This window comes from Vulpes vulpes, chromosome 12 (assembly GCF_048418805.1).
Source record: "Vulpes vulpes isolate BD-2025 chromosome 12, VulVul3, whole genome shotgun sequence".
NCBI lineage: Eukaryota > Metazoa > Chordata > Mammalia > Carnivora > Canidae > Vulpes > Vulpes vulpes.
This window is the reverse complement of record NC_132791.1, coordinates 163,862,090-163,884,408: the sequence shown is the minus strand read 5'-3', so window position 1 is coordinate 163,884,408 and position 22,319 is coordinate 163,862,090. Positions and strand designations below refer to the sequence as shown.

At 50.5% G+C, this 22,319-nt stretch overlaps 1 protein-coding gene across 2 annotated transcripts; it reads left to right on the top strand.

The window, feature by feature from the left end:
* The first annotated feature begins 2,999 nt into the window (after window positions 1-2,999).
* GPR157 (G protein-coupled receptor 157) lies at window positions 3,000-21,070 on the top strand. Of its 2 annotated transcripts, XM_026005072.2 has the most exons (5): window positions 3,000-3,483; window positions 15,248-15,461; window positions 17,616-17,810; window positions 18,311-18,549; window positions 19,902-21,070. In XM_026005072.2, exons 1-4 carry the CDS (start codon window positions 3,101-3,103, stop codon window positions 18,521-18,523), a joined length of 1,005 nt encoding a protein of 334 aa, XP_025860857.1. In that variant the 5' UTR covers window positions 3,000-3,100; the 3' UTR covers window positions 18,524-18,549; window positions 19,902-21,070. The 2 variants fall into 2 exon arrangements, with proteins under 2 accessions (XP_025860857.1, XP_025860856.1); XM_026005071.2 differs by having other exon boundaries at window positions 18,311-21,070.
* The last annotated feature ends 1,249 nt before the right edge of the window (window positions 21,071-22,319 follow it).

Genomic DNA, 22,319 nt, shown 5'->3' with positions numbered 1-22,319 from the left:
AGGGCTGATTGCACAATCCAAGCCTAAAACTATTAATATCCGTAAAAAGCTGAGAGGCTTCATTGACAGTACTCTCTGCCGCTGCGGTCTGTTCATTATCTGGGGTCCTCTCAGGAGGAGGTCAGGGGCTTCTGAAGTGACTCAGAAGGAAAGCAGCTGCTCTTCTGCTCTGCAGAGCAAAGTCCATGAATATGCTTGCTCAAGCTCCTGATAATTGTTTTTAGTAAATTTTTTTCTGATTAAAGAAGAATATATGCTCATTCCAGCATTGCTAGTAATAGCCCAAACCTGGAAACAACCCGTGTCCAAAAGCAGTAGAATGGATACATATATTAGCCATACAACAGAATACCATATGGTGATCAAAATGAATGAACTGCTGCAGCTTTGTGTGAGAACGTGGGTAAATCTCACAAAAATGATGTTGAGCAAAAAGCAGAAGACACAAAAGGAACAGTCTTCCTTGTGGGGCCAGCAGCCCCTGGGATGGGAGAAGCAGAGCCCAGGAGCTCTATGGAGAGGTGGGACACTTCCAAAGTAGAGTGTGATTCCGTTGATGTGAAGTTCAAGACAGGCGAACTATACCATTTTGTTTAGGGATGCATGCATGAATGGTTTTGTAAAAAGAAAGGAAGTGACTGAAGCGGAAGAAAGGTTTCGGGAGGTTTCTGGTGTGCTGGAAATGTTATATTTTTTGCTCTGGGTGAGTATTTGTTGTATAATATTAGATTGTACCTTGTATTTTAGGTAATTTTCAGTATGTATATTTCAGAATACAGTGTTTTTAAAAGTTAGATCCAAAAGGTCTATGCCTATGATAATCTTTGCCTTTTGTGAATCACATGCAAAAGCAAATCTAATGTACACTAAAAACCACAAAACATCATTGAAGGAAATTAGTGATGACCTAAATAAATGGAAAGACATCCATGTACATGGATAAGAGGATTTAATATCATTAAGATAGCATTAGCCCTCCCAATTTATATACAGATTCGAAGAAATCACTATCAAAATCCCAGCTGGCTGGCTTTCTTTTCTTTTCTTTTCTTTCTTTTCTTTTCTTTCTTTTCTTTTCTTTTTCTTCTTTTCTTTTCTTTTCTTTCTTTCTTTCTCTCTTTCTCTTTCTTTCTCTTTCTTTCTCTTTCTTTCTTTCTTTCTTTCTTTCTTTCTTTCTTTCTTTCTTTCTTTCTTTTTCTTTCAAGAAATGGAAATGCCAATATGGCATATGCAAGCAACCCCAAACAGCCAGAATAATATTGAAAAAGAAAAGTAATGTTGGAGGACTCATACTTCCCCATTTTAAAACTTACTACAAAGCTACACTAATGAAACACTTGTTGTACTGGGAAGGAAGGAAGTATAGGTGTAAATCTTCATGAGCTGGGACTAGGCAGTGGGTACTTGGATATGACACCAAAAGCACAGCAACCAAAGGGGAAAAAATAAGTACATTGGACATTGTCAAAATAAAAACTTTTATGCTTCAAATTATCAAGAAAATGAAAACACACAGAAGGGAAGATTTTATAAGTCATATATCTGATGTGAGTCCAGTATCCAGAAATATAAAGAACTCCTACCCCTTAATACTAAAAGGACAGAAGAATAGGCAAGGGAATGGAAGACATACACTTCTCCAGCAAGAATATGCAAAGGATGAGCCAGCACATGGAAAGATGCTCCATATCATTATTAACTAGAAAAATGCAAATCAAAGCCACAATAAGACGCCACTTCACACCACTAGGATGGCTAGAATAAAAAATAATAATAAAAAGTGTTCAGAAAATGGAGAGAAATTGGAACCCTCCTGCATTGCTGGAGGAATATAAAAAGTTGCAACCAGTTTGAAAAAGTCTGGCAGTTCCTCAAAAAGTTAAACACAGAGTAACCATATGACCAGCAATTCTATTCCTAGATGCATACCCAAAAGAATTGAAAAATGTGTCCACAAATGTTTAAACAGCATTATTCATAATAGCCAAAAAGTGTGTTATCAGCATATAAAAACGGAAAATGTGGTGTACCCATTCATTGGAATATTGCTTGGTCATAAAAATAAATGAAATATTATACCAGCCACAATGTGGATGAACCTTGAAAACATTCCAAGCGAACGGAGCCAGTCACTAAAGAGGACCTACTATCTGATTGCATGTATGCAGGTACCGGGACTGGCAAATTCACAGACATAGAGGGTGGGTTAGGGATCTCCTGGCGCTGAGAGAGGGCGTAAACGGGGAGTGGGTGGCAACAGTTTCTTCTCCAGGTGACGAAATCATTGTGGAGTTAAAGACGGTTGCACAGACTTGCGAATATACTATAAACTATGGAATATGGAATCGTACACTGAAAAGGGTTATTTTATGGTATGTGAATGGTATCTCAATTAAAACACATGAAATTTCCAAAAATCTAAAACCCAGTAAACCGGGAATCAAAATTTTATTTTTCAAAAAAAACAATAAGCTTGACTTTACCAAATAGCATGTTCGTTGCAAGAAAGAACGAGCACACTTCCTTCCCACAGCAGCCGTCCCTGCCTGCCAACAGCGCGGTACCGCTGGATGAGGAGGGACTTGGTCACAGTTGTCACTAGTGGGAAGAATGCCCCCGCCCCCGCCCCCACCCACACACACACACACCAGCGGGCTGAGAGGAGGGGAACACTAGTCCTGAAAATGCCAGCGTTTCCCTCTGCAGGACGGGACGTCCCAGCCACCTGGCTAGAGCAGCGGCCGCCCTGGCGCGGCGGGCAGGGAGAGCGAACGTGGGAGCCACGGGGTGGAGCCTGGAGGGCGCAGGGGGCGTGGCGCAGGGTGGAGCTCGGGGTCCGGCGCCCTCGGCGGGGGAGGGCGGACGGGGGAGGGCGCCGGGGCGGGGGGCGAGGGCGCTGGGGGCGGGGCGCGGAGGGCGCTGGGGGCGGGGCGGGGGCGGGGCCTGGGCCGGGGCCGGGCGCGGAGGGGCGGGAGGGGCCGGGCCGGGCTGGGACGCGGACCGCGGGCGCGGCGGTGCCCAGACGGCGGTGCCCAGACGGCGGTGGCGGTGGCGGTGGCGGTGGCGGTGGCGGTGGCGGGGGGCCCCTGCCCGCCGGGTCATGCCGCCGCCCGCGCCGCCCACCGAGCTGGGGCCGTCGGAGCGCGCCGTGGTGCTGCTGTCGTGCGCGCTCTCGGCGCTGGGCTCGGGGCTGCTGGTGGCCACGCACGCCCTGTGGCCCGACCTGCGCAGCCGGGCTCGGCGCCTGCTGCTCTTCCTGTCGCTGGCGGACCTGCTCTCGGCCGCCTCCTACTTCTACGGGGTGCTGCAGGACTTCGCGGGCCCCTCGTGGGACTGCGTGCTGCAGGGCGCGCTCTCCACCTTCGCCAACACCAGCTCCTTCTTCTGGACCGTGGCCATCGCCCTCTACCTGTACCTCAGCATCGTCCGCGCGGCGCGCGAGCCTCGGACCGGCCGCCTGCTCTGGGCCTTCCACGTCGTCAGGTGTGTGGCAGCAGCGCCGCCCCCCAGGACTCCCTCCCGGGCCCTGCCCTCTGCCCCCGTGGGCCTCGCGCCCTCCGGCGCCCGCGTCTCGGTCGGACCCCTGGCGGGGGGCTCGCGGGGCAGGTCCGCTCAGGTTCCCGGGCGGAGAGGTGGACCTGCCCCAGCGTCGAGCGTCGGCTCAGCCGCCCCGCACCTGCCCGAGAGGTGGGGGCCAGAGCTGGGCTCTCCTAGCTTGGAAGCACCTGGAGAGATGGCAGGGACACCTGATGCCTTTTGCCTCCTGCTTCCCTGCTTTCTGGCCGCTCTGCTGCCCATGCGGAGAGAGTGCTCGTTCTCAGGCCGAGGGATGAATTAGGTGATGCTCCAGGAGGGAGAGGGCGGCTGCCCCCGGTGCCACCCTGTGCCCCAGTAGGTGTGATGCGTTCAGCCACTCCCAGGCCAGCTACCCCCTGCCAAATGCGGGGTTTCTGCTGTAAAATTTCCGAAGTACCTTCTTCATTATTTTGTCTTTGCTCATCTCTAGACTCACACCATCTCGAGTTTCTAGGGTTTGGAATCTGAGGGTGAGGTCAGTGGCAGAGGCTGGTCTGGGAGAGGGCCCCCAGCTGCCTGGAGTCTGAGAGCAGAGTAAACCCAGGCCTTGCCCTGCCCTGGCACTAAAACGCCTCGTCAGGTAACCCTCACCTATGGAAGGTTGGCCCCTTTCTGGTGTAATTTCAAGATTTGAACATCTGATGGTGTCCTGCACCGCACTCAAGGCAGGAATTTTACAGGGCTTGTTTCTCCTTTTCCCTCTCCCAGATAAGAGCACCAAATACTGCCCTAATTATAGGCTCTCTCTGTTAAATACTTGAGTGCTTTCCACGGGACCAAACTGAGGACAGTCAGCACTTTGGTAGAGACAGGTCACCTGGGTGTCACAACGGTGAGATCACAAGCCCGCGAGAGTCATTTGACCTCTAGGTCTCAGAACTGCTGGATGAAGGCCAGCTGGTCCCTGGGAAACTAAGTGGCCTGCTTCTCAGCTGTTCATGTCAAAAGTTTTGCAAGGAGTCCACAGTACCTCAGATGCTGCAGAGACCCAAGGGGCTGCCTTTTCTCCCCTTGCCCCCTCTCCACCCTGGCCTCTGCATGTTTCAGAGACCCAGTCGTTGGCAGTCTTGCTGGGTGTGGACAGCATGTACACCAGAGTTCACATGTACTTGAGAAGGAGCCTATGACTGGACCTGTCTTTGCCAAGAATCTTTTCTCTTGTTTTCCCTTCTTAAAAAATATATTGAAAAAAAATATTGAAAACAATTTTTTTAAGTGATGAAGAAAACCTGGTGCATCTTATAGAAAAGGTACATTTCGTAATGAACCTGAGTTGGGACTTCCTTCTGTTCAGTCCTAGGGGTGTTTTCTGTGATGCCGAGGGAAAGGCCTCCTAAGAAAGCCCATGTGTCCTCTGTGCTGGCCATAAAAAAGAAGGGAGTTGCTCATCTTTTCTGTTGAATGGGATCCATCAGCTTCTCAAAAGAAAATTACTAGGGTTCCCCAGGTGGCCTTGGACTCTGATCTCAACTCAGGTTTTGATCTCAGAGTCAGGAGTTCGGGCCCTGCACTGGGCTCCACACTGGACGTGGAACCTACTTAAAAAAAAATTTTTTTTTTTTTTTTTAACCTATATCCAAGCTACAAAGGGAGTTTGACAATTTGTTCTTTGGAGCTCCCTTTCAGAAGTTAGCTCACCTTGCTGGTCTAAGAGAATTGGTAGGAAACCTGTCTAACAGGTTCATTTATTGACCTAGATTCCCCCAGACTGTATTGCTAATGACCTTGCTAAGGGCTCTCCATCGGCTTTCTTTGGTGTTGCAGTTTATAATTGTTTAAGACCTGTTGACATGAGAAATCTCATCTCCAGATGTAGTCTCCATGGTCATCTACTTTTTAACCATTTCAGACAACTGAATATCAGTCCTCATCAAAAATTCAGTTTGGGAAAGTTTTAAAATGTGATAACATAGAGGTTGAGAATGTCTATTGGAGTTTTTATGAAATGATTTCTTTTTAAGATTTTATTTTTAAGTAATGTCTGCACTCAACATCGGGCTCAAACCCACAACCCCGAGATCAAGAGTTGCGTGCTCTACCAGCCAGGTGCCCCTGAAATGATTTTTTTTAAAAAAAACAACAAATATCTTGATAAATAGACATAGGAGATATTCAGACAGAAGAGTCAAAATGGTTCATAAATATACACGGGGAAAAGCTGACCCCATCAATAGTCAAAACAATACAAATTATAACAATGAGGTACCATTTTCTCATTAACTTAGAAAAAAATAGTAAAGTAGAATACTAATACGATAAATGCTGGTAAAACTGGTATTTTATTTTCCTACATTATTATTGGCACTGTAAACTGGAATAATCCACATAGAAAGTATTTGGTTCATACCCCTTGATCCAATAATCCTATTCATAGGGACCTAGTGTAAAGAGATAATCCAAAATACATTCAAAGCCATAGGTACAAAGGAGTTTGTACAGGAATTTGGAAGCAACCTGAATGTCCAAAAAATAGAGGAGCAATAGGTCACAAACTACACCTCACCAGAAATGTTACACAGCCATCAGATACTGGCTCTGAACTCTGTAAGCCATTTTTAAATGGTTTTTAAATGGTATGCTACAATGTTAAGTGAAAAAAAGTCATCTATAAAAGCGATCCAGGTAAAGTAGGAGGCCAGATAGAGTTCTGCACTCATACCACTACTCCCCAGAAAATGCCTGCACAGACCCCATCATAAGACCTGACCAGGTTCCCTTTACAGAAAGACTTATTTTCTTTGCCCGCTGGGAGAAGGAGGGCAGCTTAGACTTTATCCTCAAGGAAATGGCATTCTATCACGAGTTGCATCTGGCTCCTGAAGGCTTGCAAAGTGCTGGTTCGTTCCTTAGCTCATTGGCCACCAGTAGCCCTGGGGCCGGGCAGGTTGGTCCTGCCACAGCTGGCAAGACTTGCCCAAGCTCACATGGCCATAAATGAGGGGCTCAGGGTTAGAACTCCGAGGGTCAGTCCTCGGTTTAGGATCCCATCTTGTCTCTTGGCCCAACAATATTTTTTTTAATTAAAAAATTTTGGGGAAAAAAAAAAAAGAAAAAAAAATTTTGGGGACACCTGGGTGGCTCAGTAGTTGAGTGCCTCCCTTCGGCCCAGGGCATGATCCCGGTGTCCTGGGATTGAGTCCCACATCGGGCTCCCCGCAGGGAGCCTGCTTCTCCCTCTGCCTGTGTCTCTGCCTCTTTCTGTGCCTCTCATGAATAAATAAATAAAATCTTTAGAAGAAATTTTTCTTACATCATCAAACTATTTTTTAACTTTCCAGATTTCTGCCATGACAGACATTGTATCCTGTTGGTTTTGTCTTCTGCATTTATTTTTCTGGAACCATTTAAGAGTAGATTGATGTCCCCAGAACCCCTCAGTCCTTTAGTGTGTATTTCCTTAAGCAAGTGTCAGTCTCTTAGGTAACCACACACACCTTCCAGAAGCAGGGAAATGGTATAGCAGGGAATGATGCTATTACCGAGGGTGGACTTTACAGAGATTTTGCCCGTCTTCTACAGAGATTTCCCCAGTAGCAAAGGGAAACCCTTGGCTTGTGTTTGACTTGTTAGGTCTCTATTCTGCAATCGGCAGTAGTTCTTTCTTGGTGTTTCAGGACACTTCTTTGAAGAATACAGGTCCATTGTTTTGCAGAAGGTCCCTCTGCTGGGCTGGCTGGTGCTTCCCCACAAGTGGTTTCAGGTTTTGCACTTGGGCTGGAATCTAACAGAAGATTCTCACTGCTCCCTCTCCAGGGACTTTGATTTGTTCTGCCTCTGGTGATAATAATTTTGATCACCTGATTAAGGGTGTTGCCTGCCAGTTGTGCACAGCAGTTCCTGTTCTCCTCTTGGTAATTAATAAATACCTTGTCGAGATAAAGATCTTCTTATGCCTCAGACTTTACCCACCCAGTTAGCATGCATTGATCTGACAGTGTTCTGAAGTGAATTTCCTGTTTTTTGTTGCCTTTCTACGGTTGTGTGAGAATACTCAGCATTCAAGGGAAGGTCCTGTATTAAGTCCCTGTCCACCGTACGTGAGCTGTTGAGGCAGCCTGACACGGACACCCGATATCTTACAGTCACATGGATGTGCATCTGTGAGCATTTACAATACCTTCTCTGAGAAGGTGCCCAGAAGGTCAGGCCCAGAGGCACTGTGGGTGCCATCAGTTCTTTTCTGGTCAGAAACCATCCCTGCCACCCTGCTGATGGTGAGCTGCCCCTCAGAAGCAGTTGTCAGAGCGGTGGGCTCCTTCTTCTGAACGAGGCCGGAGCAGGGTCGGTGGACCATCTCCTGTACCTGTGCCCAGGCACCACCGTAGCAGATGTCATCCTGTGTCCTGTGAGCAGGGGAGGAAGGCTGGGCTGGGGGGAGCCTCACTGCACCAAATCGTAAGGGAAGGGTCCTGGCCAAGCTAGCCACCTCAGGCAGCCATAGGGTTTCTTCTGGCACGAGGTGGGAGCAGATGTGAGCATGACCTCTGGCCCCTGGGCCCACCTGCTCCCACTCCCTGGAGGTTGCCTGGGGTTCTGGAGGAAGAGTCTGTGGTTCCCAAGCTCACCATCAAGACCCCTGCTTGATGGGGGTGGGGAGTGGGAAGTTCTAATATAGACAAAAGAGGAAGTGAGGGCCACGAAGGGGAAGATCCCCTAAGCTCTTTGATGGGAAACTAGCTCACTGTGGGTCTCAGTGATGGGGCCCCAAGCAGGTGTGTCTGAATGAGGGTTGCATGTAAGCACCTGCATGAACAGTACCCCATGTCAATCGGTGCTCCCCAAAATAACAAGAGTTGAATTGGCTTTGCTTTTGCCCTCCTAAAAAAGTTTTTAGAGGGCACTGCTGCATCGTGAGGTCTCTGTACAGCGTTTTGTGTTCATGGGAAGCTGTCCGCAGCCCCAGGGGCTGTGAGAAAGCAGATGCTGCCCTGGAACCCCCTGCCAGGGCAAGTGCCCATCCTTACCCGGCATCCAGTCGGCCAGGACCTGGCTGGGAAGGAGAGTGTCTCTGAGTGTTGCAGGGTGGCTTTGTGACGCCCACCAGCACCGGGGCTGCAGAAGGGGCACCAGGGTGTGTGTATGCATAACAGTTCCTTTGGACACCCCCCTTCCACACTCCCTTCTGTGCCCAGTGCCACAGAGTGACCTCGTGGTGCCGGTCTAGTGGCCGGCTCCTCAAACTTCTCCCACGACCTACCCCTCTGCCCCACACTCAACAATAAGTGCCCTTTGTTTGGGGAAGAAACCTCCAGGCAGCCACAGGCCTTGTGATTCTCTCCACCAGGCCTGGCTCACTGCAGCTGCGCTTCCCTCTGCACAGCTCTGTCTTGCTCCCAAGAACTCTCTAAATTGGCACATTGTTGCACGGTAGTTTTGTTCTGAAAGCATTTTTTAAGTTAACATTCAAGGCTTTCCGTAGGCCACCCAGCACATAGACCAGGCACTGCTGTTTGTGGGAGAAGACTCTTGTTTCTTTCCCATCAGATGCCAGCCCCCTTCTGGAAACATCTGTAGGAAGAGTGAGGTTTGGGGTGGAGGGAAGAGTGCAGGAATCTAACGGTGGAGGTGGATAGACTCTTTGTGCAGAGTCCCTTCTGTGTGAAGTGCAACTGTCCCTCTAGGTGTCCCCCACCGTGACTCTGGTGGGAGAGATTTCAGAGACCACTTACCGGCAGAGCTGGGAACTCTAAGGGAAACCCAGAGCATCACTGTCCTGGAGACAGGCCCCCGGCTCAGGGTCAGATGACCAACGGCAGGGAATTCAGGCATTGGGGATGGGATGGCTTACTCACCACCTGGCTAATCCTGTGGTGCTTCTGGTTCTGCTCCCCTGGAGGAGATATAAAAACAAAAGGACACTAGGGCCCCTGGCTGACTTGGTAGGTAGGTAGGTCATGCAACCCTCAATCTCAGGGTCTATGAGTTCAAGCCTCATGTTGGGCACGGAGATCTGAACGGATTTTTGTTGTTGTTGGTTTACCCCTCCCCTAAGCTTACTGAGGGACCCCACCAGTCCAGATGTGTTGGGATTCCCAGGAACTAGCATGTGTCTCTTCCCCATATTTCATAGAAAACTTCCCTAGTCATCTCCTGGGGCTGCCCTAATAATGTACCACAGACAGAGTGGCTTAAACTAGAGAAATCCATTTTCTCATAGTCCTGGAGGCTGGAGGTCCGAGATCAAGGTTGGCAGGGTTGGTTTCCTCTGAGGCCTGTCTCCTTGGCTTGTAGATGGCCGTCTACACCTTTGGTCCTCACACAGTCTGCACCTGGTGTGTGTCTGTGTCCTAATCTCTCCACATAAGGTCGGCAGTTGTGCTGGATTAGTGCCCATCCTCCAGACCATTCTAATTTAATCGCCTCTTTAAAGACCCCTCTCCAACTATAGTCACATCCTGAGGTGCTAAGGGTTAGGAGACTTCGACATATGAATTTGGTGGGGACACAACTCAGCTCTTAACAGCCTCTGAAGGAGGACAAAGCCATCTTGGACTCTGGCCTAGGTTTTCAGGTGAACACAAGCAAGAGGGTGTGGGCTTCTGGTGCCCCTCCAAGTGGGGGATTGTGTCCAGAGTGTGGCCTTTGGGCTTCTTCTATCCAGGTGACCCCAGCACTGCTTCTCCTCGGCCTGAGTTATAGCTTAACAATCTCGGATTTAGAATGTGGGTCACAAGCATCCACACAGAGGCAGGACAGTTTGCTCACAGTTCTGGTCTGCCCACATGTGGGTGTCAGGGTGCTTCCTCCAACCACAGGAGTTTCTAGGTCATAATCAACTAAAGCCCATGATTTTTTTTCACATGCTGTTATTCAGCTATATTTTACTTGTTCTGATTTTAATTTTTTGGTTGCCAGCTTCTTTATTAGGAGGGAAAATATTACGTGGTCTGTGACAGAAATTGGAAGTATGCATTTCTAGAAAGCAGGGATGTCACACATGTGTTTCTAGAGTATCTTCCAGATTCACAGCCCCTACAGCTCAGGCCAGCCACCTGGCCAGAGAATGGCTTGGCTTATCTGAGCTTGCCAAAAATATGGACTTTCTCCTCACTCTATAGGTGGAGAACCTGGGGCATCTTCAGCTTTTTATCCTCCACCTGGTGGCATCCTGGAGCCAGCTGGTGAGACCCAATTATTAAATTTTAGGGCATTTTGTGAGCTGATTATTAAGTACAATCATTAATAAAAACTAAACTATATAAACTTATAAGTTGTATTTAAAAGAGTAGTAAGAGTATTAAAAATTACATCTTAATTATTTTACTGTTATCTGTGCACTTGAGGTTATTTACAACTATCAAATCTATGGGATGGAAATACTGTCAATTACTGTCCATCTGTCCCCAACCACATGTATTGGTGGCTTGAAATTAGTCACAGTGGGAGTACTGCACCATGAAAAACAGCAAGCACCACAGATCAGGGCTTGGTTTATTTTGTTGATTGTGTAGAGTAGAGGTCAGCATACTTTCCCTGTAAAGGACCAGATAATAGGTTTTTTTCCAGCTTTACAGGCCATCTGATCTCAATTACAGCTTTTCAGCCTCTGCTCTTACAGTTACAATAAAACTTTATTTAAAAAAGCAGAAAAGGGGCGCCTTTGTGGCTCAGTGGGTTAAGCATCTGTCTTCAGCTCAGGTCATGATCCCAGAGTCCCTGTTCAGCAGGGAGTCTGCTTTACCTTCTCCCTCTGCACCTGTGTGCATGCTTGTGAGCTCTTTCTCTCAAATAAATAAAAATCTTAAAAAGAAAGAACGAGAGAAGAAAAAAGAAAAGGAAAGGAAGAAAGGAAGAAAGGAAGAAAGAAAGAAAGAAAGAAAGAAAGAAAGAAAGAAAGAAAGAAAGAAAAGCAAAACAAAGCAGAGCAGACTCTGGCCAGATTTGGCCTGAGGGCCATAGTTTCCTGGACTCTTTATCTAGATTTGAGAAGATGATAGAGGAAACATCAATAGTTAAAACTATACCTAACAGTATTCCTTGTATGAACTTCAGCAGAGGTGGTAGTCAGATGGGGCAGGCAGGAAGCCAGGTATTTAAGGGGTGAGAAGACATGGTATTGTGGAGCAGGGGGAAAAAAAGTAGAAATACCCTTGCAGGGTTGGGAAATTAATATCTGATCCCACAAAGAAGTTGCTCCCTAGTCACCATTTGTCTTCTCCCTTAGCTTTTCCTTCCTTCACATTTTTCTTACGTGTGAAGAAAAATTAAAACATAAACAACTTCATGTCATGGAACTACTCTCATTTGCCAACTGCAACCATAGTGGGTTGGCAAAAATTGAGTGCATTCTGTGAGGCTCGATTGGCTATATGGAATTCACCACAAGGACCGTAGTGTGATGTGTTATTACCTGCAGATTGTGTGCTTCACATCTTTTATATCAGTTAAATTAATAATAAACATGTATGTGCTTGCTTACATACGTACATACACAGGCACCGGCATACAAATCCTTTCTGTGTACAGAGCCAGTTGTGAAACACTAACCAGCACACCACGGCCCTTACCCATAACTCACAAGTCTGGTAGAGCCTGCTTTGCTGGGTCATTAGCCTCTCCCTCCCTCCCACTCCATTCCCACCCCTCCCTGACATTGCTCCTTACCACCTCCTACTTAAATACCTCCCCAAGCAGCTTCTGGCCATCTGCTGAGGTTCAAACAGTGACTCTGATTGATCAACCCACACTTTCTTTCTTTCTTTTTTTTTTAAATAAAGATTTTATTTATTTGAGAGAGGGCTAGATTGAGGGAGTATGAGGAGGGGAAGCAGGAGGGACAGAGGGAGAGGGAGAAGCAGGGAGCCTGGGATCATGACCAGAGCCAAGGCAGAGGCTTAACTGACTGAGCCACCCAGGCGCCCCAATCAACTCACATTCTTAACCCTTTAAAGCCTTCTGCCTGTTTGGTCTTCTCTCTGGCTACCTCCCAACACAAACTTAGCTCCAGACGCACCCCAGTAATACAGAAGAAACCCATTGCTTTCTAGCTTTCCTAGGACAAGCCTGAAGTCACAGAATGGATCTGTCTCCGTGGGGGACCCGGGTCTCCTGTGAGGGACGTCAGGAAGGAGGAATCACTGTGCCTGTGAGCGCCTGCCCTGGGCGCACCCTGTGTGCTTACTTCCAGCTGGGAGGGCGTCCCTCCAGCCCCTGCCCAGCCTCCTGCAGGGTGAGGCTCTCTACACACCATGCTTTTCTCCATTGCAGGATTCATTGGAGGAGCCCCGTAAACCATAAAGCCATGAGGAACAAGACAACTAAAAGCGTTTTACTTCCTTTTCAACGACAATATGTTCATGCCGTGAAGAACTAAGGAGTAGATTGGGTCACTTGCCACAAACTTCACCCATTCAGCAGGTCCCTGTTCTGTTCCTACCAGGCGCCAGGCATTGTTCTAGATGCTGGAAAGAGCAGTGCACCTGACCTCATGGAGCTCTTTGTTGTGACATGTTGTCCTCAGATGCCCCCAGGATGGCATGAATTTTTTTGTTTTAAAGATTTTATTTATTTATTCATGAGAGAGAGAGAGAGCGCGCGCCAGAGACATAGGCAGAGGGAGAAGCAGGTTCCCTGGGAGGAGCCTGATGCCGAACTCAATCCCAGGACACCGGGATCATGACCCAAGCCAAAGGCAGATGCTCAACAACTGAGCCACTCAGATGCCCCTAAATGGAAACCCTATATTATGACAGAACAGTTTGATGCTAATATATGTCCACTTCATAAATAAGTAACTGATAGGACAAGCATCTAAAGTGGACAGACTCCTGAGGATAACTTGGTACCTTTCTCACCACCCTTTTAACTTCTGTGGGTTTTTTGTCCCTTTTGACCTGACTGAACACAGCACTTCTCCTCATTCTGGCAAGACTAACACTCAACTTTGGTCTCATCAAATGTTCTACAACTTTCTCTCTAAAAGAGCTGCTACTGGCCGGCTCAGTGGAAAGGCATGCTTCCCTTGATCTCGGGGTCGTGAGTTCTAGCCCCCCATTGGGTACAGAGAGAATCCTTAAGTAAATAAATAAAAATTAACTTTAAAAAAGCAGCTGTTGGGGGATCCCTAAGTGGCTCAGCAGTTTGGTGCCTACCTTTGGCCTGGGGCGTGGTCCTGGAGTCCTGGGATCAAGTCCCACATCAGGCTCCCTGCATGGAGCCTGCTTCTTCCTCTGCCTGTGTCTCTGCTTCTCTCCCCCCCTCCCCCCCCGTCTCTCATGAATAAATAAATAAAATCTTTAAAAAAATAAAAAGGCAGCTATTGGGGCAGCCCGGGTGGCTCAGCAGTTTAGCCCTGCCTTCGGCCCAGGGCGTGATCCTAGAGACCTGGGATCCAGTCCCACATCAGGCTCCCGCATGGAGCCTGCTTGTCCCAGTGCCTGTGCCTGTGCCTCTCTCTCTCTGTGTCTCTCATGAGTAAATAAAAAAAATCTTAAAAAAATAAAAAAGCAGCTATTGCTCACACAGAGCTCTCAGGATATAACCAATTTCTGACCTCAGGGTTTTACTGATGACATGTCCTGTTTACATACTGCTTGTCTCCCAGCAACTGACCTGGGACATAGGCCCATAGGCCCGTGTGTACTCTTCCCAGGGGCAGGAACCGCATGGGCCTCACACGTTCCTGGCACCTGCACTATAGGCCAGAGTCCTGGGACGTTGGACATGACTCACGGCAGCAGTGGTCAGACACAACACACTTACCGGTGCCCCAGACGTACACCAGTCAGTTTATTCTCGTGACAACCTACTCTGCTCCAGGCACCGTCATCATCCCCCACTTGGTGGAGAAAAACACTGCTGCGTTGAGGCAAGTTGGAGTTGGGCCTGCTTGAACCCTGTTCCTTGCATGGCTGCCCAAACTCCACACCACCCCACTATCCCACTGTGAAGCCTCTGTGGGTCCCCTGGCCCATTTAAAATGCTTCACAAGCAGCCTGGTTTGGGGACACTGGGAACCTTGGGGCTCAGTTCTCATCTGGCTGTGTTGCCGTCAGGATGCACTCTCAAAAAAGTCAGCCTGGTGCTGCCCTAAAAGGGGGCCCCTGCCCCAGGCCTTATGCTTCAGAGGCCATCTGTGACCTTTGCCAGGAATATCCTTCCCATAGAGCAAGGAGTCCTCAGGCCCAGAGAGATGTGCCCACCCAAGCCCCTGTTCCCCCTCCTAGATCCTGCTGCAGGTGCACAGGACCCTAGCATTCCCTCCCAGGCAACCTCAAGCTGCCAGTGCATGCACCTCTGGGCCCAGGCGGCCACGGGGGCTGTGTGGGTGAGACATGGGTGCATGGGCTGGTGCACGCTGGCATGCAGGCCACCCTGGGGGCAGGAAGGAGCTACCCTCGCCATGCCACAGCATTCTCACACCAATCACCAAGGAGCCCAGCGATTCTGAATGAGAACCCGGCCTCTGAGGGGTGGGGGTGGGGGAGTATCTTTCAGGCAGGAGGCCAGGACATCCCTGTGTCCTCTTACCCAGGCTCTGCGACATTAGGGTGGGCCTGGCAGGGCTTGGGCAGAGTGGGGCTAGGTTAGGGGAGTTGACGACTCCTGCCTTGCTTTCTCCAGGGATGCTATGTGGTCCAAGGTTTGGAGAGCACAGCGGCCAGTGGCATTGCCCCTGCTGGCTTTGTTGGGAGCCTGACCTGCTGCCTCCTGTCTGCCCCTTGTTCCTCAGCTGGGGGGTCCCGCTGGCCATCACCGTGGCAGCTGTCGCTCTAAAGAAGATCGGCTATGATGCCTCCGACGTGTCAGTCGGCTGGTGCTGGATCGACCTGGAGGCAGAGGACCGCATCCTGTGGATGCTGCTGACCGGGAAGCTCTGGGAGATGCTGGCCTATGTCATGCTGCCCGTCCTCTACCTCCTCATCAGGAAGCACATAAACAGGGCGGTAGGTACCTGCCATCCCCACCCCCACCCCCGGCCCCTATTCTAAAACTTTCTGGGGCCACTGTGCCCTGGCAGCCTGGTGCTGGGCTCAGCCACTTGGGGGACAGGCCAGGGTGACGCATCATGGGCTGTCTGGTTTGCTAATGATGCAGCCCTGGCAGGGGTGGGTCCTGTCATTTCTCCACCACGGACAAGGGAGTAGAGGCTGGTGGAGGCTAAGGGCCCCCGAGGCTCACCCAGACCGTGAAGTCCAGGCCACTGCGGCCACTGCCACTGCGACCACTGCCACTGCGTGTGGAGTCCGGGAGGGGAGCAGCGGCCTGTGTTCTGGGCCAGGCCTCTGCTGCCCTCTCCTGGCAGGCCGCCGGGCTTGCTCCACCGGGACGGGAGTGCCGCTGCCGGGAAGCAGCATCCAGATCACTGGGCCGCCATGGCCCCGGGAGACGAGGGCGTGAGATCCCCTAATGGGCCACACGATGCCTCAACCGCATTCCCTGTGGTCACTGAAAATGTGTCATAAATGCAGACTCTTCGGGGTCTCGGGAGCGCAGAGAGCAGGAGCCCAGCTGGCTGGAAATTCCAGGCAAGAAAGGTTTTCCTCTGATGATGTGGAAAATCCTTCCTTGTCCTTGACTGCCGGCTCTGGGCGCTGCAGGCCGAGGCGCTGCGGGGCTGGCTGGTCACGGTGGGGCTGCAGGGGACAGGGCTGGGCGTGGGGACAGGGTGGATGTGGGGAAGGGTGGAAGAGTACTGAAGGGGGCTTCCGAGCCCAGGCCCCGGGGCGCCATGGCCATGCTGGGCTTTCTCTTTGCCCCATTTTTCAGGGGCTGAAGCTGCAGGGGGGGTATGCCCCCCTTTATTCTTTCGGGGTGTATGTGACATGGCAGCCATTTCTGAGTTTGTAGGGTGCTTGTTCCCTGCGGCTCCTGCCTGTGGCTTCTGGAGTCTAGACTTCAGGTTCTCTTTTCACTCTGAAATTTCCCGGCCTTGCCACCTCCCTGCCCCCCTCTTCTGCTACTGCTGGAGTTGCTGAGCGGTCCTGAGGGGCTTAGTGATTGGTTTGGAATCCATCTTCTTGCTGGTCTCCTGCCTGGGCTGGGGACACCCTTCTTGGCTCCTTTTCTTCCCTGGGAAGGTTCTGGGCTCCCAGATGAAGCATCCCAGGCTGTCCGTCTGCAGCCGCCCTTCCATGTACCCCTCTTCCTTGCCCTTCCAGGGTGACCTGGAGCTGTGCCTGGGAGCCCAGCCCCCATGGGAGAACAGATCCTGTCTTACAATCCTGCAAGTGTTTCCAGAAAACCGGAAGACTAGTGGGCAGGGAGGGGTAGGGGTTGTTCCCTGCCCCTAGCTAGGAAGGAGAGCTAAGAATAAGTGAGCTGGGGGCACTCCAGTGGCTCAGTTGGTTAATTGGCCAACTCTCTTGGTTTCAGCTCAGGTCATGATCTCCCAGGGTCATGGGATCAAGCCTCTCGTGGGGGTCTGAGCTGAGCACAGAGTCTGCTTCAGATTTCTCTCCCTTCTCCTCTGCTCCTCTTTCTGCCCCTGCTCATGCACTCTCTCTCTAAAATAAATAAAAATAAAATTTTGAAAAAAAAAAGTGACTTGGAGCAAGCTTTACAAAGAAGAGTTGCCAAGGTATGTGGCTTCTCCCCACACGTGGGCTTTCAGTGTCCCAGACACAGGACCAGGCTCAGAAACACATCTTTGTTATGAATAGCTGCATCTATGGCTACAAATTCAGTTGTGATCTAGAGATGGAGCCTCCCCTTTCCTCTCACTGAAGGTGTTCCCGGGAGTGGGGAAGTACAAAGCTCCCGCCCGCTCCCCTGTCCTTTCTGTCCCAGCTTTGCATGGAGCCCCTCCTTCACAGGCCTCTGCCCTGGGGGAGCTTGCATTCTGGAGGGGGAAGGCAGGACAATAATAGGCAACAGGCCTGATAAACAGAGATGAGTAACTTCTAGGATGGAGGATGTTAAGAGCTACAAAAAAAGGGCGGGGGGCAAAACTAATTAACTGAATCTGGGGACAGGACTACCTGGAAAATGCCTTTGCTCTTGAAAGGAGGTTGTCAGGATAGGCCTCCTCCAGGGGGTGACATCGAGCAAAGATAGGCAGGATGAGTGGCTCACACTTGTTCTCTGCGTTCCCTGCACAGCACGAGGCGCTCTCCGAGTACCGGCCCATCCTCTCCGAGGCGCACCAGCTTCAGCGCCGCACCTCCGTGGCCGATAAGAAGCTGATCCTCATCCCGCTCATCTTCATCTGCCTCCGGGTCTGGAGCACCGTACGATTCGTCTTGACCCTCTGTGGCTCCCCAGCGGTGCGGTCGCCGGTGCTGGTTGTTCTGCACGTATGCAGGCCTGCCCTCCCTGGCCCTTGCTGCTCTGGCTCTGGTGCAGAATTAGATCCCCCCCCCCCAAAGCCCCCATCTCCCACAAAGTGGGTGCATCCCAGCACACCAGTCATCCTGGGACTGGCAGGAATCTCAGCTCCATGGTGCCTTCCTTTCTGCCTGAGACCCAATGGGGAAGTCTTAGTGAGAGAGGGTGGAAGGGCAGTGAGGCTCAGGTGCAGCCCAGGGGCATTAAGGGGCCCTCTGGTGGCCTGGGAATGGCCCGGAGAGAGCTGCCTTGATCCTGTCCTTCCCAGCACAGAAGACCTGCAGCTTGGGGGCTGAATACCAGCCTCGGTGGGTGGAGGACAGGGTTCTGGGGCCCAAAGCACTTCCTGGTGTGTGTGTGCGTGTGTGTGTGTGTGTGTGTGTGTGTGAGAGAGAGAGAGAGAGAGAGAGAGAGAGAGAGACCGCCTCCAGCTCGGGCACTCATGCCTCTCCTTTCCTCCCCTCCCCAGGGTATTGGGAACACGTTTCAGGGCGGCGCCAATTGCATCATGTTCGTCCTCTGCACCCAGGCCGTCCGAACTCGGCTCTTCTCTGTTTGCTCCTGCTGCTCTTCCCAGCCATCTACAGAGAGCCCGACTGGCCCCCCCAAGGCTCCTGCACCCTCCAAGACAGGAGACTCTCAGGGATCCAGACGCACCCCAGATGAACTTCCAAGCACCTGAGCTTTTCCCTTCCTAGTTCTATACAGGTGCTGCCTCCCTGGGAACAGGTGGCTCTATGAGTCCCTGCTGCAGGGAGTGGGGGTGGGCATCTGCTGGCACTTTAAGCCTTCTGCTTTTGAAGCTCTTGACCCCCCCAGTGGGGCAGCAGCCATGAACTCAGCTTCTTCTACCTCCTAGACCCTCGGGTAGCACATACCCACTCGCCCCCATGTCTGGCTGCACTCGGGGGTACTTGTCTGCAGTGAGATTGCATGCAGGTTGGCAGTGAGATTGGCACATGGTCACTGTTAGGTTGCCCTAATAGATGTCCACTGGTCATCAGCCTCATGACCACACAGCACTATTTACAGTTCGAGGGACCCACACCTGGGGGAAAGGCACAAAGAAATATGTATACCTTGCATCTATCCTAAATAAATGCCGGGGGTTGCCAGAGATGCATCCCCCACTTAGATGTGACAAAGCAGATTTTGAGTTTGTCAGGGCATTGAGATTTCCTGGAGAGCCTATCTTTGCTGGTCAGCAAAAGAGCCGTTTCCCTTTAACCAGGTTGAAGGTTTCCAGGTGACTACCATGACTCTAGCACAATCACTCTGGACAGCTGGTCCCCTTGGGGTCTCCCAAATTCTCTGTATGGGTTGCCAACCCTTGATGCAGATTGTGCTTGCATTTTGAGCCCAGAATCCATACCCTTGCCTCCAGCGGTCACTTTAAAATACAGGTTCCCTTCTCCAGTGTAAGAGCTGGAACAGGTACAAGAAGAGGTATTACGGGGAATCCCTGTGGGTGCCTGCTGCCTCTCGCATCTGTTCTCCTGAAGACTGGAACGGGGAGAACTGGTGAGGGATCGACTGATTCACTTCCTGGCTTGTTTTTTTATAGGAAAGGTGACCAGAGAGTTGGTGAATGATCCACAGACAGATTCCTCCCTGTTGGTTGGGGGAAGTGACACAGGCATCTTGGGGTGATTATTTACTTTTAAAAGAAAAGGATTTAAAATAAGCATCCACATCTTTGTATTCGTGGCTCCTCCACCAACATTTCCTCTAATTTCAGAAAACAGTTTCTCTGTTAAGTCACAGAAGCCACTGGCAAAGATGGCAGGTGTCTGCGTCACCGCAGGAGGCATGGGGAGAAGTATAACTCTAGCCTATAGGTGTCCCTCCCTTGGGTTTGGTCAGAACTCTGCAAAACCAAGATGACCTTCTGAACCTGTAAGACCGTTCTGGATTAAAGCCAAAGCCTCACCATACTGCTGATTCCTATTTTATTCTCAGAAGCAAAATCTGTCAGAGGAAGATAATCTGAAGGGAAGAGTCATTGATAGAACTAGATAAAAAATACTCATTTTTTGTTTCCCCACCCCCTTTTTTTAAAGGTTTCTTTACGAAAATCAGCAGAAGGTGATCATCCCTTTAGGACTCCTGGGCTGCCCTACAGAAAGCTGCCTGTCATAGGGCAATCTCCTAACAGAAATGGCCAATAGAAGGGGAATCCAGGGATCCCCTAAAGACAAGACGGCAGATCATGGGCACATGGCTTCTAGAATGGAGCAGAAATTCAGGAAGTTACTTGCTGCAAGAGAGAAAACGGTTCAGAGCTGAGTTAGCCTGTGGGCCACAGAGGATGAGAAGAAAATAGAGCCTGCTCGGAAGAGGGCCCCAGAATCCTTGGCTTAGACTGCAGCGCCTGGCGGGTGTGGCTTCCACAGGACTGGCCGCTGTCAGGAAGGGCCGGCAGAGGGAAGAGGGGCTCAGGAGACTCTCTGGGGCTCCCTCAAGTTCTCATTCCACTTGTTTGATGCCGCTGCTGTGCTGTCTGCTTTTGTAACAACCACCTAAATGTTACCCCTGGATATTTCCACTTTCACTCCCCCTGCTGCCTGCCCGGCTCTGCCGAGGGCCCAGGTGTTCCCATGATTGGTGGAGACCATGTGGGCAGGGGAGGGGTGCGTCCCAGTGCCTTGGCCTGAGGCCAGGGGCCCGGGTGGGGGGTTGGGGAGGCTGTGGCTGGATCTCTGTGGGGTTCAGAACTCAAAGGTGATGGGAGCAAAGTCATATCTTAGGAGTCCGGGAGGGGCTCCTGCTTTCCTATCAGAGCAAGAGAGGCTTCCTCTGGAACTTAGCTCGGGCCCCTCCGTGGGTTTCTTTCTCTTCCATCAGCCTTGCGCATGTTCCTGCACCTGTGTCCTCCCTTACAGACGTGTAACTCAGCCAGGACAGATGCTACGGCCTCATCCGTGTGTCCTCAGCCCAGAGCCTTCTCTTCTCAGGCACTTTCTGCCTTTCTGTGCTTCTCAGTTGTTTATGTTTGTTTTGTCTTTTAATGAAGTAGTATTTGGCCGGGGCTGAGGGTGCACACAGAGCGCTTCTTATGTACACAACGACAAGAAACCTTCTACCAGAAACGTTTTACAAACTTCCTGTCATGGCATAATAACAGTTGTGAGGTCTTTGGGGCCTGTGCAAAACTGTATCGAAACCCTGATCATCTTGGGTTGAAGCCAAAGTCTCCCTATTTTAACTTAAATAAAATAATTATTTTTTCTTTCGCGTGTTTGGTAAACTGATTGCCCGTGGCCCGGTTGGGGATTGAGGTGGGCCCAGACTAGCCTATGCTCTGGGGCAGCTCCAGAGCCTTCTACACACCTGAGACCTGGAAACAACACCTGGGCCCTTCTCCGTGGGCAAATGCAGTCAAGTTGGGGGAAACCTATTGGCTCAACCATCTTCTCCTGAGTTCACCTGACAGGGTCTCAGGTGTAGGAGGGGCAGGCAGGGAATGAGGACTTTAGATACAGATTCCTGGGCCCTGTCCCCTATGAGGATCAGCAGATCCAGATTCCAAGGACCTGCAGCTTGGAGCTAAGCTCCCATTAGCCAGAGTCACTGACCCTGTTCTTGCCCTGCACCATTTTATCACGGCACAGCGGGACTCACGGCAATGGCAGCTACAGGCTGCCCAGTGGCTGGGACTGCTGGGACATTCCAGGGCTCTTCTCCGAAAGTAACAGCCATCCAAAAACTGGCCACCGAACGGCAGCCCGGCCCTCAGAATTGGGCTCTAAGTGCTCCATCTTGGGAACTTTGCTTTCCAGGGTGCTGCTCGTTTCTTTTTTACACTTTCTGGGTTTTGTGACATTAATGAGCACATGAAAAGATGCTCCACGTCATGTATCATCAGGGTAATATAAATTTAAACAATGGGATACTGAGGTGCCAGGATGGCTGAGTGGGTTAAGCACCTGCCTTCAGCTCAGGTCATGATCTCAGGGTCCTGGGATTGAGCCCTACATCTGGCTCCCTGCTCATCAGTGACTTTGCTTCTCTCTCTCCCTCTGCCTGCCGCTCTGCCTACTTGTGCTCACTCTCTATCAAATAAATAAAATCATAATTAATTAATTAAAAACACAATGAAGGGATCCCTGGGTGGCGCAGCGGTTTGGTGCCTGCCTTTGGTCCAGGGCGCGATCCTGGAGACCCGGGATCGAATCCCACATCAGGCTCGCGGGGCATGGAGCCTGCTTCTCCCTCTGCCTGTGTCTCTGCCTCTCTCTCTCTCTCTCTCTATGACTATCATAAATAAATAAAAATTAAAAAAAAATAAATAAAAACACAATGAAATACCACTGCACACCTACCAAAATCCTAACAACAACAAATTCTAGGAGGATGTGAAGCTGCAGGAACTCTCACTTGTTGCTGGTGGGATGTATCGTAGTAAAACCAGTTTAGAAGTCAGTTGGGGGGCACCTGGGTGGCAGTCGGTTAAGAATCTGCCCTCAGCTGGAGTCATG

Bases quoted from the DNA above. Each gene is read 5' to 3' on its own strand.
- GPR157 (XM_026005072.2), top strand. From the start codon at position 3,101: ATGCCGCCGCCCGCGCCGCCCACCGAGCTGGGGCCGTCGGAGCGCGCC. The intron at 3,484-15,247 runs GTGTGTGGCAGC...CTTGTTCCTCAG, and splicing joins TGGGCCTTCCACGTCGTCAG to CTGGGGGGTCCCGCTGGCCA. The intron at 15,462-17,615 runs GTAGGTACCTGC...TTCCCTGCACAG, and splicing joins GGAAGCACATAAACAGGGCG to CACGAGGCGCTCTCCGAGTA.